Below are 17,280 nucleotides of genomic sequence, written 5' to 3'. Positions count from 1 at the left end.
TGTAAAAATAATATCCTGAAATATTAAAAAAAATAAACTGAGCCAATACTACGTGTCAGTTATTTTCATCTGCATTAATCTGATTGCCTTCATATAGTATTGACACGATTTTGTTTTGCTGGACTTCCTCTCAACATTAATTATAAATTTTAATTAAAAATTGAGACCGGCATCTTATGTACTTTTATAGATCGCCCTAACATGAATAACCACTGCTGTGTTTCGAGTTTAACTTCTATTATGTTATTACTATGTAGTATAATATCGTTTCTCATTATTACATTTTAGTGTCCAAATACATTTAGGGTTTTATTTTTTGACCTAACATCCATCTACAGCCTTCTTTTTAGTATCAGTAAATGAATTAAGGTGCCAAATTTCTCATCACATTACTTCTTTACATGGCTTTGTGATACTGTCAGTGGATGCTCATGTAACTTGATGACTGGCGTGATTTCCAGAGAAAAACCTGAAATGATCCTTGTTTTAAATGCACGCCTATTCGAACATTACCATGTATAAACGCTGTCTCTTACTGTATGTTTAATCCTGCGCTGTCCCGTTATGTCCCCTGACAGTCAGAGCCAGAGCTGCAGATCTTCTGATCAACCCTCTAGATCCGCGCAACGCAGACTCTATTCGAGTCAAAATTGCTGATCTTGGAAATGCATGCTGGGTGGTAAGAAAGCAGCTGGAGTTTGATATTATTTCATTTTGACTATTTTTAAATAGTGAAAGGTGAAGCCTTTTATGTTCTGTTGAAGACAAACAGAATAATGAGTTGTACAGAGGCTGTAACCAGAGGTGACCACAGGTGCATTATGCTGTAGTTTTTAAAGACATAATAGCTCACTTTCATACTCAGAGAGGCCTGAGAGTTTCTGGAGGTGTGTTCTGTGTACCCTGTATAAATGATTGTTATTCACTGTAAGAATTCATATTTGAAACCTGTGTAGGCAGGCAAGTCGCCACAGGTTGCACAGGTCCAGATATTTTAATGAGGTTTAGAGAGGAAAACAAGAAGCAGCATAACATCAAACTCCGAGTTTCCTTCAGCGGTCCAATTACAGCTCTGCTTTCAGCAGGCTTTTTTTTTTTTGTGTGCAGCAGCCATTATTAGAGACCGGCTGTTGAAACGAATGTACTGGCAGGAGGCGCGTTCCAGCAGCTAACGCCGCTAGAACCCATCGTTCAGATGCGCTAATCTGATCCCAAATCCTGCGCACAACAATTACACACAGTCTCACAAAACAACAGATGAAAGTGTAAATAAAAGCATCCCACACATGTCTAGATCGAGACTGTAACACACACTGAGCCAGCTGCACTCGGCAAGGCAGGACTGCACGGAGAATTTAACAGGGTTTGGTTTCCAAAGATGAAAGACAAGTGGACCCTGATCAGACGAAAACATATCAAGATGTAAGACGGGGACTATGTTTTATTGATAGATCCTAATAAAAATTTTTAGTAACAAATATCCTTCCTCTCCTCTTATTTCGCGGACAGCATAAGCACTTTACAGAGGACATTCAGACGAGGCAGTACCGCTCCATCGAAGTCCTAATAGGAGCGGGTTACAGCACTCCTGCTGACATCTGGAGCACCGCCTGCATGGTGAGGAGAACACACATGAATAACATTATTACATACATATATGCAGCTGTACTAGTTTGCAATCATTCGTTGAGAGGCGTACTCAGTATGTCCTCCTGTAGGCATTTGAGCTGGCCACTGGAGATTACCTGTTTGAGCCTCACTCTGGAGAAGACTACTCCCGCGATGAGGGTGAGTATTTAAATCTTTATGGCACAAACTGTTTTATTTCCAAATATAGGAGCAGCAGCTTCCACTGGAGAATTAATGCTGAATATTTTTAATCTTAAAACTTTAAACTGAATGTTGGAGATGTTTGGTGCAAAGTGTTTAAACTGTTTGATATTACTGCGTAAATAATTAGCTTCACAGTTTTTCTCCACTATTTGATCAATTTTATATAGAAATGTAAAACAGATTTTAAAATAGAACTGAAATCATAAAAGGACGAATAGAATAAATAATTGAAAAAGACTTGAAAAATATACTTTTGTTTATCCCTATGCAATAATGTTGGGGCTTTTGTGTCTTATCGGATAATGGAGAAAAGCTGTAATTTTAAAAAGGTAGTTTGTATTGTTAGCGCTTAAAAAAATAGCCAAAATCAGTTTAGTTTAAAGTTTAGTCAACCCCTCTCCCCACATCCTTCTATCCACTTTAAATTCTGTCCCTTGAATCTGCTGCTGTGCCTCCACACATCCACACCAAGCCCACACTTCAAACCTTAGCCCAACATTAGCCAAGTGTCCTGTGAGATTACGTGTATCTGTTTTCTGGTCTTTCTCCATCCTTTGCATGTGGACTCCAGTCATTAATCATACTAATTCTTCTAAATGTTATGTCTCGCGAAAACATGTCACATTACCAAACTGTGCAGCTTCACCCCCACATTTCTCTTTATCACTTCCCCTCATCTGGTCTTTGATCTGTCTCAGCTCATTGTGCTGTGTTTTCAGGGGGGGGGGTCTTTTTCCCCTCAGAGCATGTGACACACAGTTGGCTCCCTGCTTCCTGTTCTGCACAGGCAATAAGCCAGTGTCAGTTTTATTCTGGCATGCTTATTTACAGAGGGTCACCTTTGATCTCCCGCTACTGAGGCCAGATTGAAAATCCAGTTCGTTCAGATCTGAATCTAAATACATGTCACTTTATTCATTTCATTTCCTCACCTGTGGAGGCACAGCTCACTAACACACGCTGTTTCCTTTACTGTCTGACTCTTTTTTTTCCCCTCCCTCTCTTTATCCCTTCCTTATGCCCCCCCCCCCCCCCCCCCCCCCATCTTTTTATACCTCACACTTCCTTTTTTTTTCAATGTTTTGTACCTGTAATTGTCCCTTTTTTGTATTTACAATGTTCTTACACTGTGTTTCATCCTTCTTTCGATTAATTCTACCGTCTTTGGCTTTACTCTTTTTATATTTCTATTTCTTTGTCAACATTTCCTGCCCCCTTCCTCTTCTTTTTCTTTTTCTCTCTCCCTTCTCCCTCCTCCGACCTGCCTCTCTCCTCCATAGACCACATAGCCCACATCATAGAGCTGCTGGGCTGTATTCCGAGGCACTTTGCGCTCTCCGGAAAATATTCCCGGGAGTTCTTCAACAGAAGAGGTAGCGCTGGCCAGAGAGCTGGTGGGACTGGGACACACGGATGTCTGAGAGGGACAGAAATTATGCACTGGCAGACCATTGTAAAATCAGATTTGAAAGTATGATTAAAACATCGAGAACAAGCTTCTCACTGCATTACCAATCGGTCTCTAAGCGCGTCTGCGGTGTACCCCAAGGCATCAGTGTGTGTCGGTACCATTCAGCCAGTGTATGTGCGTGTTGATGTGTGTGCATGCCGTAATGCTGAACCGTGCTTGTTCCCTCTGTGACGTATGTGGTGGTGGGCAGACCACATCGCTCTGATCATGGAGCTCCTTGGGAAGGTCCCACGCAAAGTGGTCGCTGCTGGGAAGTACAGCCGAGAGTTTTTCACCAAGAAAGGTAAACGACTCCGTGGTTGATGACTGGTTAAGGGTAGTGTGAGCCAAAGGGACAGCGGTAGTGTGTCAGGAGCTGGGCTGTTATAGTTAGCTAAACCAACAGATGTGAAAAAAGTAACAACTAAAAGAAAACTAAAATTATTATCTTTTTTTTAAATAACTAAACTAAAACAGAGTTAAACAGGAAATGACCTTACCTTTAGTCTCTGTCAGTGTGGTCAAATTTGTCAACCCAGCAAACATCAGGAGGCATTGATTTGTCTGTTTATTAAGACTGACACATCTGTATGGCATTAAATGTTGTGCTGCCTGTTCTGAACTTCATAAATGCCGACTCAGCAAATACTCCAAATAAATAAAACTATTCATTTAAAACTGAAATGAGCAAACCCGAACCCTCGAAACAAGCAAAAGTAAAATGAATTGACAATAAAACATCAAAATGAAGTGATTTTCAAAGCAGATAAAATAAACAAATGTGTGCAATAAATCTATTTTAAACACTGCCGGATTCTATTAAGTTTCCATAACTTAATAACAAAATAAAAAGGATTTTAAAAGCACTTCTAGAAAACTCCACATGTGCATTTAATAGGAAAAATATCTGTTAAGAATCACTTCTGATCTCTGCTAGTCAGTAAAATTCATACAGAAGGTGATCACTGTCAAGGAGATCGGGTGTTGAATATTTACATTAACTAAATATCTGTAAATTATAAGTTATTATTAACCAGACTGATAAATGTAAGCTTGCTATAATTACCTCTGATTTAAAATCTATGTCACACTTTGATATTTAACATCTGCCTTTCATTCAGTTTTTTTCCCCATGGCACAGACAACACAGTGACATATTTTTATTATATATCCCGACCAACAAATAAGTTTTATATCCTTTGTAAATTCCAAAAGAAACAGTTAAATGTGTTTAATCAGTGCCTCCTATATATCAAAGTTAGGATTAATAGTTTACAGGTTTATGACCAGGTAAAGCCAGTTAAACTAGTAGCAATGACAGTGTATAAGGCTTCTCTCTAGTATGTCATGCACCTCTCTGACCCTACTCACCTGTGAGCATGGTAAGTTCATGGACCTGTGATTGATACAGCTGATAACCCTTGCAATCTCTCACTCATTCTCGTTTTCCTTTCTGCTCATATATTCTTCTTAATGTGTCATGAGACCTGAATATTTCTCCTTTGATCCTGTCTCTATCTGAGGTCTGAGCCTGCACTTGATGTCTCAGTGTTCTCTCTTTTATCTCCGGGTGCTCTGTTAATCGGGTCTGACTTCCTCGCACCGACTCTCTCGCGTCTGCCGAGACGCTTTCGACTGCATGTTGCAGTCAGACGGCCTTGGCAGCTTGTTTACTTCATGTGCACTGATATATTGATTGGAGGCAAAAACACCTGGAAAAACTATACTCTGCATAGGAAAGAATAACAGCTGTAAGGGTTTATCCTGCTAACAAAAACCACATTTCCTAATGAATGTTTGCACAAAGCTGGAGAATTCTTAACAGTTTCCATTCTCCCATCTTGCAGAGGAAAAAGAGGTTACCATGGCAGCCGTGGTTTGAACCGGACCTTCGGTCTCGATCGCTCCGATCATTAATCATTCGCTCACACTTGCTTGCTTCCCTGTCAGACTTGTGTTTTCCTCCTCTCCTGAATAATAGACACCATCCTTTTCTTTTCTCTTCTGTTTCTGTTACCTCACCAGGTCTTTGGCTATTTCTGTCCCTCTTGTACCCTCTGTTATTGTGTATTTTTCTGCCAAGACTCTGCAGGTTTTCACTCCATTGGTACAGCACCTCACTGATTAGCAAACCTTCAAACACACAGAGAGGCAAAGTAATTAGTGAAATCAGCTACTGTTTGGCTGAAGCCTGCATAATCACAGCCTAATGTGGCATCTGATTATATGACCGGTACACCAAAATACCCAGAAAAGAAAAAAATATAGATTTGCCTCCAGTAGTATTTTTACATTTTAAAAAAGATTCAGCAGCAACCTCTTCAACTGTTAGATTAACGTTTGCTGTATTGATACCTGCAGCATGCACGTTAATGATGTTAAAGCCTTTTTACACATGAACTCTTAATAATGTTGGTGGGAACATTGTTCACAGCTGCTTTTCTCACATGTAGCAGAAGAAATTTGGCTTGACTGTAGTCACTTCACCGCGACACCTTCTCGCTCACTATGATTGCACCATACATTTACCCGCGTTTTTCTCATATGGCTTCAATCAGACTGCACACACACTCTTTGTACTAGGGAGCTCTCAGGTTAAAGACCATGCAATGTCTGATCTGACAGCATCAGCCGCTGGGTGATGTATGGAAAAGTTCAGGGTTCTGGTAAAAGTCTGAAAACTGATCAAGTCTTGTTCTGAGGTGATAAGCCAGTTTTTACAATAACACTAACACTAAATAAGGACTGGTTGTGTAATGACATGGCAGTGATTAAAGTGTTGTCAGTTTCCTGTTAATGATGCTTGAATCATGACAATGCACGAGAAGCTTCTTTTTAGTAATTGAAAAAATGGTGAGCAGGTTCCTGCACCATTTTAAATATCAAATTGAATGCTTTTCAAGGCATAAAGAAAATTATGTATAACTAGTCACTTCTAGTTGTGTACACAGCTATTCAGTAATCCCTACAGCAAGTGGATATTTGGAGATCACAATATATCGACAGGGACCAATATATTGGCTAATACTGGCTATTTGATCATATCTTGGTAACAACATTTATAATGTTAAATCCATGAATATTTAAAAAGTAGAGAAGAGACGAAAGAAACACCCTTCAGACATGTTATGAGTGCTAATATTGCATAATTTGTCCACAAGAGGCCACTCCTGGAACTTCCCTGTTAGCCTTACACATAAACAACCAGCTGATTGGAGCAGAGGTAGAGTGTAAACAAGTAATCCACAAAAAATGTTATTTTTAAATTGCATTGCAATAGTTTCTTAGTGAGCACTCACAAATAACTACACAGATAGCGTTAGGTTTAAAATAAAAACCACAAAGCATGCTTTTCACTTTAACTTAATAAAGTTATTTCCGACTGCCATGTTTCCTACCAATGTGTCAAGTTTAATCACACATGGTGTATAACAGTTTTATTTGTTTAAAGCAATTTCACAACAACAGTAATCTCTGATTATTCCTTATGAGCAAGACTTTGGAATGCTGTCGACTTTTTCTGCTGCATTTTCTTTAAATAATTCTGAACAGAAATTAAACTGTTTTTGTAACGAGATGTTGCTGCTGAATTATCAGGATTTCACTGATGTGGGCACCATTGTTTTTTTCTAACTCCACTGTTCTGGAGAAAAGGCAGAAATCTCAGAGGCCAAAGCTAAAGCTGTACTATCTGCATGTCTGGGTGCTTCTAGAGTTAAAGGATACGGCTGGTGGTGTTTTGTATTTTTCCTCGTGATCAGCAAATCCCAGAAAAAAGCCAAAAACAACTATGCCGCAGTCACATCTCTTAGTTTTAGCAGATTAACACACAGTTTGTGCTCTGCCAAGTACCGAAACAAAACGATGGTGAAAATAAGCAGGATTTGGCTACAGATTCCAGATCTTGCTTATTTTCATGTTTTTTCTGGTATTTGTGGAAAGCAAGTCAACATTATATACCACCAGTCTTTTTCCTTTACTCAAGAAATCCTTTTTTAAAATTTGTTGGGACCAACATTTTTCAAACGTTCCAGTTCATCCTACCATGCCAGTGACTCTGCTGTGTGTGGCCTTCTGCAGGTGAACTGCGGCACATCACCAAGCTGAAGCCGTGGTCCCTGTTTGACGTGCTGGTGGAGAAGTACGGCTGGTCGCACGAAGACGCCGGTCAGTTCACTCACTTCCTTCTGCCCATGCTGGAGATGGTGCCTGAGAAGAGGGCCTCGGCCGGCGAATGCCTCAATCACCCGTGGCTCAACTCCTAGCCACAAACACTGAGCAACGCCCTCCTCCTCTTCCCCGCTGCCCACCCAACAGTTAGCCCAAACACCACCCCCACCCTGGTGGCAGCCTTTGGAACCCCGATGTGGAAAGAAGCTGGCAACAGATGAGAAGGACCTCCTTAATGCATTATCTCACATATCCATTTCATGCTTACCTGAAAATGCTTAACCTCCCACATTTCTTTTCCCAAAAGGAATGTAAAGACGAACTTGTGGAGATAAAATGACAAAAACAATCAGACTGTTGGAGGATGAATGCTGCCCACTTTGGAAAAGGGAGAAGTTGGGCTCTGCCTGAAAGAAATGTGCTTTCTTCTCTTTTTCTGCCGTCAGGATGCCGGTCAGTCTCTTACATCTGTCTGTCTCTTCCTAATTATAATTTTTTTAAAAATCTGTCTCGGGCGATGGACAGCTGCTGATCTTCTCAGTATTTTGAAAGAAAAGTCAACAAGTAGCCTTGATGTATTGCTGATGGCCCACAGCTCCATCTGCCATGACCTTTACACAGCCAGGGCCTCAAACTCAGATGAGTGTGTGTGTGTGTGTGTGTGTGTGTGTGTGTGTGTGTGTGTGTGTGTGTGTGTGTGTGTGTGTGTGTGTGTGCGCGCATCTTATTGAGCATGTGTGAAAATGAGCGTACGTGCCTGCGCTTAAGATCTGCCTACACAGACCCTCGTCTTTTTTCCCCAATCTAACTTCCTTTCCTAACCATGGAAGAAGTTCCCATATCAAACTCCGAGTTTACACCCTAATTTCTTCCAGGAATCCCAAAACACCCATGTGACCTGTTTGTTTCCCCACATTGCCTCTCTCCCCTTCCTAAATGAGCGTCATGATCCTGCCCGGGGACTGCTGCAGAAAGCTGGAGGGCAGCCAGTCCTCCAGGGGGCAGCACACTGAAAAGGAGGACAGAAACAGTGTGGGCTGTGCAAAAATACAATCAGTTCAACAAAGAGGAGAACTGCTTGGTCTTTAGAGACTCTTTTTAACAATGCATGGAGAAGACTGAAGGAGCAGCATGAAGGATTATGAGAAACAAATGATGGATGCTTTGTTTCCTGTTTCATCACACCTCTTGGACATTCTGTTAGAAAGATTTACATTAGGTTAGGATATTTGGTGCCCCCATCCCTCCGCCCCCAAAATGAAGGTGGCTACTTTACAGTCCCCTTCTCCACCAGCTTTTGACATTCCTAAATCTTGATCCATCATTCCTTGACTTTTATTCCCGAGAACACTTCTGTTAATTCCTACTGTGGCACGTTTACCAGAACTTATTGGTACTATTCTCCCCTTTTTTGCCCTTATAAAGAAACCCTTTCTTCCCTGAGCTTCTCCAGAAATGGGATGGTCACACGGAGGTTGCACTTGTCTTTGTAGATGTCCTTCAGGGATTTGAAACCTTTGTATATAGAACTGAGATTTGGCAACACAGATAAGCGACCGTGGACAACATTTCAACACGCAAGCATCATTCCAAAAAAACAGAAGAAGAAAGAAAATACAGAGGTGGTTGTTGGCAGAACTTGACTTCCTCTGATATAGTGTTTTTTTGTTTTTGTTTGTTTTTGGGTGGGCTGCCACAGCTCAACCCTGCAGGAATGTTCAGACTGAACTGCGCCACCTGGTGGCTGGACGAGAGTACTGCATTGCCACACTGCTGCTGCTCTCAGTGCCAACACTCCAAGACGTTCCACTGTATCTCTCTACTTAATCCGTAATGCTCTGTCAAACACACAGACAACCACAAACTCGCATCATCACAATTAGTCCAGTTGCCTATTTTTTCGCAATAAATGAAAACAAAAGATGAGTATAAGTAAATGGTGAGATATTTTTAAAAACTATTTAATTCATTTAAAAAAATGGAAAAAAATAAAACTTTTCTCTGGTTGTCGTGACCGTGAACAGAATCTCGTCTTATACTGAGGTGATTGTGTTTGTCTGTTAGAGATGTTTTTATTTCTTCTTTCATTGCAATTATTAATGATGATGATTATTATTATTAAGAGGTTTTGTTTTGTTTTTTTACACTTTGCACCTCTCCCCTCCCTCCCTACTTGAATAGTGCTGCTTTGTCCAGGCCCGTGATGGGGAAAAAAATTCAACAGTTTTGCAATAAAGGATTTTGTGATGAGGTTCTTTTTATTATTTTATTTGGTTTCTTTTTCACCAAAACCTCCTGAACTCACTCTCAGCCATACTGACTGTTCTTCCTGATGATATTGACAGAATCGCGTCTTGTCTGTTTTTCATTGACAGATTTAATAAAATTGTAAATTAATGGATCCTGTGCCCTTGATGCAGTGAATTTTCTGCTTTGAAGTTGCACTTGGCAGCAGTCGACCTAAACATGTCCGGTGAACTTATGATCGCAAACTAAAGGCATCGAATGAATAGAAAACAAAGTCACTACAGGTTCTCTTTTTATTGACATGAATAACTCACATTCAATCTAATAATTTCAAAAATACACTATATTGCCAAAAGGATTCACTCACCCATCCAAATCATTAGGTGTTCCAAGCACTTCCACTGTCACAGGTCTATAAAGTAATTTCCCCACTCCTAAGTATTTCACAGCAAGCTGTTAGTGGTATTATATTGTGTAATAAGATCATGGGATGCTGAGGTACATAGTGTGCAGAGGTCACCAACTTGCTGCACAGTCAGTCGCTACAGAAATTAGCTCAAGAACAGTGCATAGAGAGCTTCTTGCACAAATGTGCTTCTGGAAATGGTCAAAAATTCCCACAAACACACTTCTAAACCTTATGGAAAGCCTTCCAAGAAGACTTTAAGCTGTTATAGCGACAAAGGGTGAGCCCACATATTAAACAATATGAAAGTTCAATATGCACGTGAAGGCAGATGAGTCAAAACTTTCTGCAATATAGTGTATGCTACAATACCCAGGTCAGTTTTGTGTGTTACAATTAGTCAACACATTGTCAACCTAGTGTATAAGAATGTGATACAGTACATTGTGATTCACACTGAAGCAAACATGGTCCACTCAATTACATTTTTAGGATTCAATAAAGGATGGAGTGATAATAGATGTCCTGAGATCAATATTAGTCATTAAACATTAAAATGTGCTTTAAAATATCAACATGTGATTTTAGCAGTATTTTGTTTTAGATCGTAAATCCCAACAAATGCCCTCTGGTGCCACTTCCCCCCTCCGACTCAGCCAACAGCCTGCAATAAACTTCAAGGGGTGTAGTGGATATTTTAGTCAAACAGATAACACATTTCCTAATAGGAGTGATAAAAGTGGGAATACCCACAAATTTGACCATATAATGAGGTATATTTTGGTATCACCACTATGGAAATGTGGAGGAGACGTGTATGCCACACAGGAATATCTTGCATTGTAAGCCTAAAGACAAACGTCATGGTATTATTAGGATGTACACATGAACTGTAGATCCACTAAAGGCATACTACGCTTGTGTGTACATTTATTATACAGCTGCTTCCTTTGTGTGTGCATCACAGCAGCGAGGCACAGTTCTTCAACAGCAGGGGTTTGGCTAAATCCAGAATGTCCAAGTTGGGATCGAGAGACCTTCCCAGACCTTCCAGCACCATGATAGCGAAAATTATTGAGGAAAAGTTGCTCTCCAGCTTGACCTGGAAACACGGTGACAAGCGAAATACATATTTGACAGATAAATAAGATTCTGTTAAGATCAATTTTTTTTTTTTAAAGTATAAAAACCTGGTGATGTTATACCTTGTGTTTGATGAGTAGGCCAAAGACTCTGGAAAGTAAGTCGGCTACCTGGACCTGCAAGCAAAGAAAACAAACCCCAGCAAAGAACTATGTAACCACTATTAAAAATCACTGATTATGTAGTGAAGCCTGTCCATAGTGTTAACATTTGTGTTAACTTTCCTCATATCTCCAAAAGTTGATTCTGTTCATCTGGACGTAGCGTTTTGTGGGAGAAACGTTTCGTCATCATCCAAGTGACTTCTTCAGTCTCAGCTGACTGCAGGTTTCCCCAATCTTATAAACAGTACATTTGCATAATGACTGAAACCAGCTCACTGAAGGAACAATGGGCTGGGAGGTCAGTTCCTTAATCTTAATTATGCAAATTCTCATGACCATTGATCAACAACCACTGACCAAAACCCACTGATCAATGGCCATGAGTACCAGTCACAGAGTTGGGGAATGGCTGCAATCACAGCATTGTAAGATGGCGAAAGATGTACCCTTAGGCCCCCTCCTCGATTCAGAGATGGTCTTTCCCTTTTCATGTAAATGGCCTCCTTGACTCCGCGCTCAAACCAGCGTTCCTCCCTGTCCTGTACATCCTCATCCTTGAAAGAGTGTCCACTGGCCTGTAGGTGTAAATAGACTGCATAGCCCTGGCCTGACGAGGTAGCTCTTCTGTGTTGTGCCATCCGCTTCGCCAGAGGTTGTTTGGTTTCCCCGATGTATAAATCCTGGCAATCCTCCTGGCACTTAACAGCGTACACTATGTTACTCTGTGTCAGGGGACCCGATCCTCGGGGTAGACCAAGTTTTGGCGCAGCGTGTTTTGGGGTTTAAAAGGTTTTCGCTTGGGCAGCGGTTTTCCTTCTCTCCTGGAGCTTTCTTTAGTTGCCTTTCCAGCTTTGACAAAAGTCCAGCTGGGATAACCACATTTACTCAGGGCCTTCTTGATGTGCTGTTCTTCTGCTTCCCTGGCCGCTGTGTCAGTGGGGATGGTGTTCGCTCTGTGTTGTAGCGTCCTAATGACACCCAGTTTGTGCTCCAGTGGATGATGAGAGTCAAACCTTAAATACTGATCCGTATGTGTAGGTTTACGGTACACGTCAGCTTTTAGATGTCCCCCATTACTGACGGAAACCTCACAGTCTAAGAAGGCTAACCTGCCACAGGAATTAGGATCCCAACGAGGATTAAGGAACTGACCTCCCAACCCATTGTTCCTTCAGTGGGCTGGTTTCAGTCATTATGCAAATGTACTGTTTATAAGATTGGGGAAACCTGCAGTCAGCTGAGACTGAAGAAGTCACTTGGATGAGTGACGAAACGTTTCTCCCACAAAACGCTACGTCCAGATGAACAGAATCAACTTTTGGAGATTTACTTTCCTGGATGATTGAGAATGCATCAAGAAACTTTCCTCATAGTTTACGTAACTTCCACATACAAATACGACAAAGACATTGACTCCACACACAAAAATGAAAACCAATAACTGATTTGAGTTTGGATTGGCCAAATTCACAACAGCTTTGGTTTTGGATTTTTATGATCAGGCCTCTCGTACAGTTTATTGCTTCACTAGAAGGTTTTTAGATAAGAATAGTTTTGCATGAATTTATGTTGAGGCCAATTTATTTTATCTACACATTTTCATTTTTCAGAAAGCTGTAGTGAAGAGGAAAACGATTAAAAATTCTAAAAGCAAACAATACAGATACAAAATAGACATGTATCAAGTTGCTGGAATCACAAAAGGAGTACTAAATTTAAAAATAAAAGTATTCTATAATATTATAATGTCTTCTACTGTATTACATTAACCACCATCATCATCCTGGTCATAACACACACAATGCAAATGTTGGTTCATACCTTTCCCAGTGAGAGGGTGTTGCTGCTGAGGGCATGATCCACCAGCTCAGCCATCTCCTTTTTAAACAGCGCGGCATCCTTGCACTCATTAGCTCGGGCATGATTCAGAATCAACTCTGCCACACGCTCACCCTGGGACAAAAAAAAAAAAAGCCACACAAGAAATTCTGTGACTGTTTCATGGGTGGTGGTGTACAAATGACCAAAGCTGTGTCACTGTTCAAACACTTATCGTCATTGCAGATTAGTTAAAGACTGTTCTCATTCACATTTAGGCAGCTTATACATTGATGTTCTTCACAGTTTCATTCAGACACCCCCACAACACTTAGTCTTAAGTGCTGTAGGCACTTTACATAAAATGGCACAAAGTACATCTTAAAGAAGCTATAAAATTTTCCTGCATCGGTTCCTACCTGACGCAGCACCACAGCTGTGAAGACAGCCTTAAAGTTGGCAAGGTCACGGTCACTGAGCTGGGCTACAATGCCAGCATCCAACAAGACCAGCTGGATAGGACACGGCGGTGGCCTGACACTGACCACCACCGTGTCCAACAAATCAGTGAGCGTGGTTTTCCCATGGTGCTCCCCTGAAATACCAGTACCGTCTCCCGAGCCAGCGAGAGGACCCTGACACTGGACAAGTATGTTGCCTGGATGAAGATCCCCATGGACGAAGTTATCCAAAAAAACCTGGAATAAAGAAGTTTACATTGTCACATGATAGCATTCTGCACACATCCTTAAGTATATAAAACATTTATCGTTTACACCAATTGCCTTGGGTTGTGGATCTTACCATTTTCAGCAGCGTGTCTACTCCCATCTTGGCTATCCTCTGCTTCACTTCCTTGGGTACCTCGGAGCTCAAGTAGTTTGAAATGGGTTCACTCTCCTGAAAAGGAGGCTGAATATTAACTGAACTATGCTGTCATCAGTTAATGACCTCAATTACTTGCAGATCATTATACTCACTTCAAAGGTTTCCACTAAGATGCTTCTGGTGACAAATGGTCGCAAAGGAGTAGGGAACTTTACATAATCAAAATCACGGAAATTCGTCTGGAAACGCTCTATGTTTCTGGCTTCAAAACGGAGATCAATCTAAAACGCATGGAAATCGCACCTAACTGTGACCTGTCTTAGTACACAGAATGCTAAAGCTCTATTTAAAAGTCATGTGCAAAGTCAAAAAAAACGCTTGTGCCAGGTTAAATGTAGGAGTCTGAATATTTTTACATCACCTGTTTGGTCATGAGCTTCTCAAACTCCTCCACTATCTCACAAATACTGAGCCATTTGAGTCCAGGCAGGCAGTGCAGAAGCCAACTACCTGCTTTCATGAGCAACAGGTCTATCTCCACTTGTCTCCTCACTCCTGGATGGACCACCTACAACGAATCGGATACAATTTATACACACCCAACATAACGTGCAAGAAAAAGAAGAAAGAAAAAAAAAAATCATACAGCATGTTCTCCTTTATTTACACTCCATGACTGTGATGTGAATCTGTAGGAGAGGAAACAATCTTGCAAGACTGACCTTGATTGCCACAGGTATCAGGCGCTCCTCCTGCTGACCATCTAGAAGACTTTTGTCCTCACTGCTCTCTTCCTCCCCACTCCCCCTCCAGAGCTGCCTCAGAGATCTTGCCATGCCCCCTAAACCAGGGATCTCCCAGGCTTCCAACAAATCGTCTTTTTCCATCTCCTCTACTATTGATTGGAAAGCTGGGTCCTCCACTTGGTCCACCCTGGCCCAGCCTCGGTATACCTGTGCAATGCATCCTGATCCCACCGGTTCTTTACTCCGAAACACCAAAACCCTTCTCCAGCCCTCCCCAAAAGCCCGCCGGAGGCACTGCTTGGTATGAGCCCAGGAGTGAGGGCGTACCTTGACGTGGAGCCTGGAGAAACGGTTGCAGAAATCTTGAGAGAAGATGTCTCGTCTAGTACTAGCCCACTGCCCCAGCTTGATGAAAGTAGGACCAGAGGTCTCAGTCACCCACAGCAAAGCATCGAGCCAATGAGGCATCCAGCGGGTAAACACCAGAACCAAGGGGTAAAGGAGAAGAAGGGGGACAAATTTGAAGAGCAGGACCAACACCCGGAAGCTGAGGCGAAGAAAAAATATAAGTCTGTGCACTTGGATTTTAGCCAAAGACTTTTTTTCCGAAGCCTGGGGTTGAACAAGAACTTCCTGGCATCTGACTGCACTTAAAGAACCGTTGACTGCACCCCAACATAGCAGTGTAATCTTGGGTATGCGGGTTAAAATCTGCCCCCTTCTAACAAAACCGGATCTGGTGTTCTGAATGAGTCCAAGTCTTGCAAAGGAGCCTGCTCTCTGCAAAGTGCACCTCAAGCTGAGGAGGGCTCCTCTTGCTCCAAGGGCTATCGTGATCATAATGTCACACAGCTGCTAGCTCAGTCCAGCAGCTGAACGGATCCACATGTGCTAGTTTTGTATTGCGAAACACCTTTTAGGAGTCATCTGTAAAATATAATCTTTGCTCTCTTGGTAAACACTGCAGGTTTTACCCAGAGGATTACACTTTAAAGTAAAGATGCAAACTAGATTGGCGCTACAATAGGCTACAAGCATACTTAGCTATTTTTCTACAATTTGGTAGCAATATTTGAACTTACGGTACTCGGTAGTTACTGCAGTTTCTTGACAGACGAGAAGAAACTCGATGACTCTTTTTACTTATGTGGACAAACCGGACATTTAATGCTTCAGCTGGCGTTGCTGTGCCAGCTAATTAAATGTGGATTTCCTCGTTTCCATTGATAACACAACATCTATGGAAACATTGCACTGACAGAGTACGTCCGGATATGACGCTATAGCAACAAGGTCACGTGGTTTTATCTTAAAGGTGCAGTGACAATCACGAAAAAAACTTTCAGCGTTTCAAAACAAAAATTAAAACACGTTTAGTTTCTCGTGTCTACACTTCGTATCCCACACATTGTGGGTCTGTCTCGTGTCACGCTTCTGTATTTAAGAAATTATAATTTTTCTCAACTTAACTTGCAGAAGCAATGGCTCAAATTAACCTCCGTATTGCGCGTGCGCAGTCTGTTGTAGGCGCTTCTTGCTATTATTATTTGCAAAAGCACACGATTAATAATACTAGAAAATGAATTTTCTGAAGAAACTGCAGTGTGAATGCTGATAGCTGAATGTTTTTGAGCTAAAATGAAATAACTGCTGAATGTTAAGTTAAAAATGTTGAATGAGCTGGAAATGTTGTATTTACTTCCTCTTCAGCACTTATTGAGCACTTTTAAGGATATTTCTTACCACTGCTATGCAGATGATATTCAGTTATATATCTCCTTTAAGCCCCAAGATGTTTCCAAGCTACAGATTTTGCATACACTCCATTAGAGGTTGCATGGCTGAAAACTTTCTTCAGCTAAATGAGAAGACTGAAGTCCTTGTTTGTGCTCCTAAAAAAATTGTACCTACTGTTATGGAAAACTTGGGTCCACTTGTTACATTTGCCAAACCTCCTATCAGGAACCTTGGTGTTACTATTGACTCAGCTCAGAAGAGGACTTACGTCGTTGACTGATCCTGTGGACTGAATCAAGTACCTCCGGCAACTTTTCAGGATGGTCAGAATCCATGTTTTTACAAAGCTTACTTAGTTTTTAGAATTTAACACTACTCAAATAAACTGAGTTGATCAGCTTCTTGAATAAAAAGAACTGCTAGCTTACTTAAACTGAGTTCTAATAACAAATTGATTAAAAAAAAGTTCAGTCTTCTTAATATTTTTAATTAAACACATTAGATTTCACAGTGTGCAGAGAAACATTTATCAATACTTGTCGCTCAGCTGTTGGGAGTTACCAGGGTGACTGAGTCACAGAGCCGGAGCCTTCGAAGGCTGAGAAGACCTGAAGTGAATTGACGGTCTAGCCTACAACAGTTTCTGTTGCCAAGCAACCGTGACAGCTACAGCGGTGGTGGACGGCATGTTGGACAGATATAGAGAAAATCTTTATTTGATGTCATTCGTTTGACTTTCAGCGGAGAAAACTGTCGTTTCAGCTCTGTGTGACATATCTGGGAGAGAATTACATTCAA

General features: G+C 41.2%; 2 protein-coding genes across 13 annotated transcripts in view; one reads left to right on the top strand and one right to left on the bottom strand.

Moving 5' to 3' along the window:
- Positions 1-8,278, top strand: part of srpk2 (SRSF protein kinase 2) — a 75,773-nt gene extending 67,495 nt beyond the window's left edge. For 7 of the 11 annotated variants that reach the window (XM_080874679.1, XM_080874682.1, XM_080874678.1 and 4 more), the window contains 5 exons: positions 579-679; positions 1,510-1,617; positions 1,719-1,788; positions 3,495-3,587; positions 7,364-8,278. In XM_080874679.1, the coding sequence (XP_080730805.1) occupies positions 579-679; positions 1,510-1,617; positions 1,719-1,788; positions 3,495-3,587; positions 7,364-7,548 (557 nt within the window). In that variant the 3' untranslated portion in view covers positions 7,549-8,278. Of the gene's footprint in view, positions 1-578; positions 680-1,509; positions 1,618-1,718; positions 1,789-3,113; positions 3,207-3,494; positions 3,588-7,363 lie in introns of all 11 variants that reach the window. The other 4 variants (XM_080874675.1, XM_080874680.1, XM_080874676.1 and 1 more) reach the window with 1 other exon arrangement.
- On the bottom strand, positions 8,094-16,096 carry adck2 (aarF domain containing kinase 2). Of its 2 annotated transcripts, XM_080874686.1 has the most exons (8): positions 14,722-16,087; positions 14,421-14,567; positions 14,152-14,280; positions 13,976-14,071; positions 13,591-13,869; positions 13,175-13,306; positions 11,312-11,365; positions 8,094-11,208 (listed from the first exon to the last, which is right to left on the bottom strand). In XM_080874686.1, exons 1-8 carry the CDS (start codon positions 15,583-15,585, stop codon positions 11,068-11,070), a joined length of 1,842 nt encoding a protein of 613 aa, XP_080730812.1. In that variant the 5' UTR covers positions 15,586-16,087; the 3' UTR covers positions 8,094-11,067. The 2 variants fall into 2 exon arrangements, with proteins under 2 accessions (XP_080730812.1, XP_080730813.1); XM_080874687.1 differs by lacking the exon at positions 14,152-14,280 and having other exon boundaries at positions 14,722-16,096.
- Positions 16,097-17,280: the final 1,184 nt, after the last annotated feature.

This window comes from Rhamphochromis sp. 'chilingali', assembly GCF_963969265.1.
Source record: "Rhamphochromis sp. 'chilingali' genome assembly, chromosome: 2".
Classification (NCBI taxonomy): Eukaryota; Metazoa; Chordata; class Actinopteri; order Cichliformes; family Cichlidae; genus Rhamphochromis; species Rhamphochromis sp. 'chilingali'.
Note: the sequence above shows the minus strand (reverse complement) of the source record. Positions and strands in the feature narration are given on the sequence as shown.